This window comes from Sphaeroforma arctica (assembly GCF_001186125.1).
Source record: "Sphaeroforma arctica JP610 unplaced genomic scaffold supercont1.9129, whole genome shotgun sequence".
In the NCBI taxonomy this organism is placed as follows: Eukaryota; class Ichthyosporea; order Ichthyophonida; genus Sphaeroforma; species Sphaeroforma arctica.
In genome coordinates this window covers 1-1,122 of record NW_014031429.1, presented here as the reverse complement: position 1 = coordinate 1,122, position 1,122 = coordinate 1, and the positions used below count along the sequence as shown (strand labels likewise).

Sequence of the window (1,122 nt, the reverse complement as noted above, 5' to 3'; positions counted from 1 at the left end):
TTAGTTAGTTAGTTAGTTAGTTAGTAGTATAGTATATATATATATATATATATATATATATATATATATATATATATATATATATATATATATTCTGCTGTGTGATCCTGCCTCTCACGAATGGTATAATTGTTCATACTCAGTTCTGTACGATGTCACACACTCACAGGTGGACCTTACAGCGGACAATGAAGTCGCGGATATGTTTGCCGAGAACGCAGAGGTGTTTGAGAAATCTCTTGGGGCCCAGCAAGGTATGTTTTCAATAGTATGTGTGTACAGTTTGTCTTTCCACCTAGTAACGAAATGCACATATATACACGTTGTACTCTGCACTTTTCCACCCAAGATAGCATCCATGTACATAGAATTTATGTGGCAGGCCGTCTTCTTGCCTTAAAATACTTGTATATACATAATATACTCCACACTTCTCCATCTACGCCACCACTTATATACACACCATAGTGAACTAAATTTACGGTTTCCCCACTTGTGAGAGTGGTTTGGTGGTCAGTATTGAATAAGTAAGAGTGCATGCCTTCTACATGCTACCGCTTAAGAATATAAGTCGCTTCAGATGGGTATATATAATACTAACCTTGCTCGACACACACATCTAATGTTTTACAATACGCATCATTTCACCTGACCTGTTTCAGAAGTCATCCCTTTTTATCTCTTTATCCCAAACCTCCTCTACCCTTCCTCCCTAATTCCTATCCCTGAGTGTCGTTGTATGCTCTAAATTGACCCGTAAGCTGTGTTAATGTTTACCGCAAGTTGTATCTTTCCCTTTGATTCGACTGTAGTATCGGGATTGACGGCGTTGTTGGACGAGAGTATGGACCATTTGACTGACAATTGGGACGATCATGAGGGATACTATCGTGCACGCACAGCGGAGATACTCAACGACCGCTACAAGGTATATCATATATATATATATGTGTGTGTATATATTTATATATATATATATATATGTATATACATATATTAATATATTTATTTATATATATTTATATATATATATATATATATATATATATATATATATATATATATATATATATGTGTGTGTGTGTGTGTGTGTGTGTGTGTCGTGTGTGTGTTGTGTGTGTG

General features: G+C 35.6%; 1 protein-coding gene across 1 annotated transcript; it reads left to right on the top strand.

Annotated features, from left to right (window-relative positions):
* Positions 1-202: 202 nt before the first annotated feature.
* SARC_16882 (hypothetical protein) lies at positions 203-928 on the top strand (the record flags this gene model as incomplete). The annotated part of the gene is made up of 2 exons (XM_014289015.1): positions 203-254; positions 813-928. Coding segments are annotated over 2 exons (168 nt in total), but the record flags the coding sequence as incomplete, so codon positions are not given.
* Positions 929-1,122: the final 194 nt, after the last annotated feature.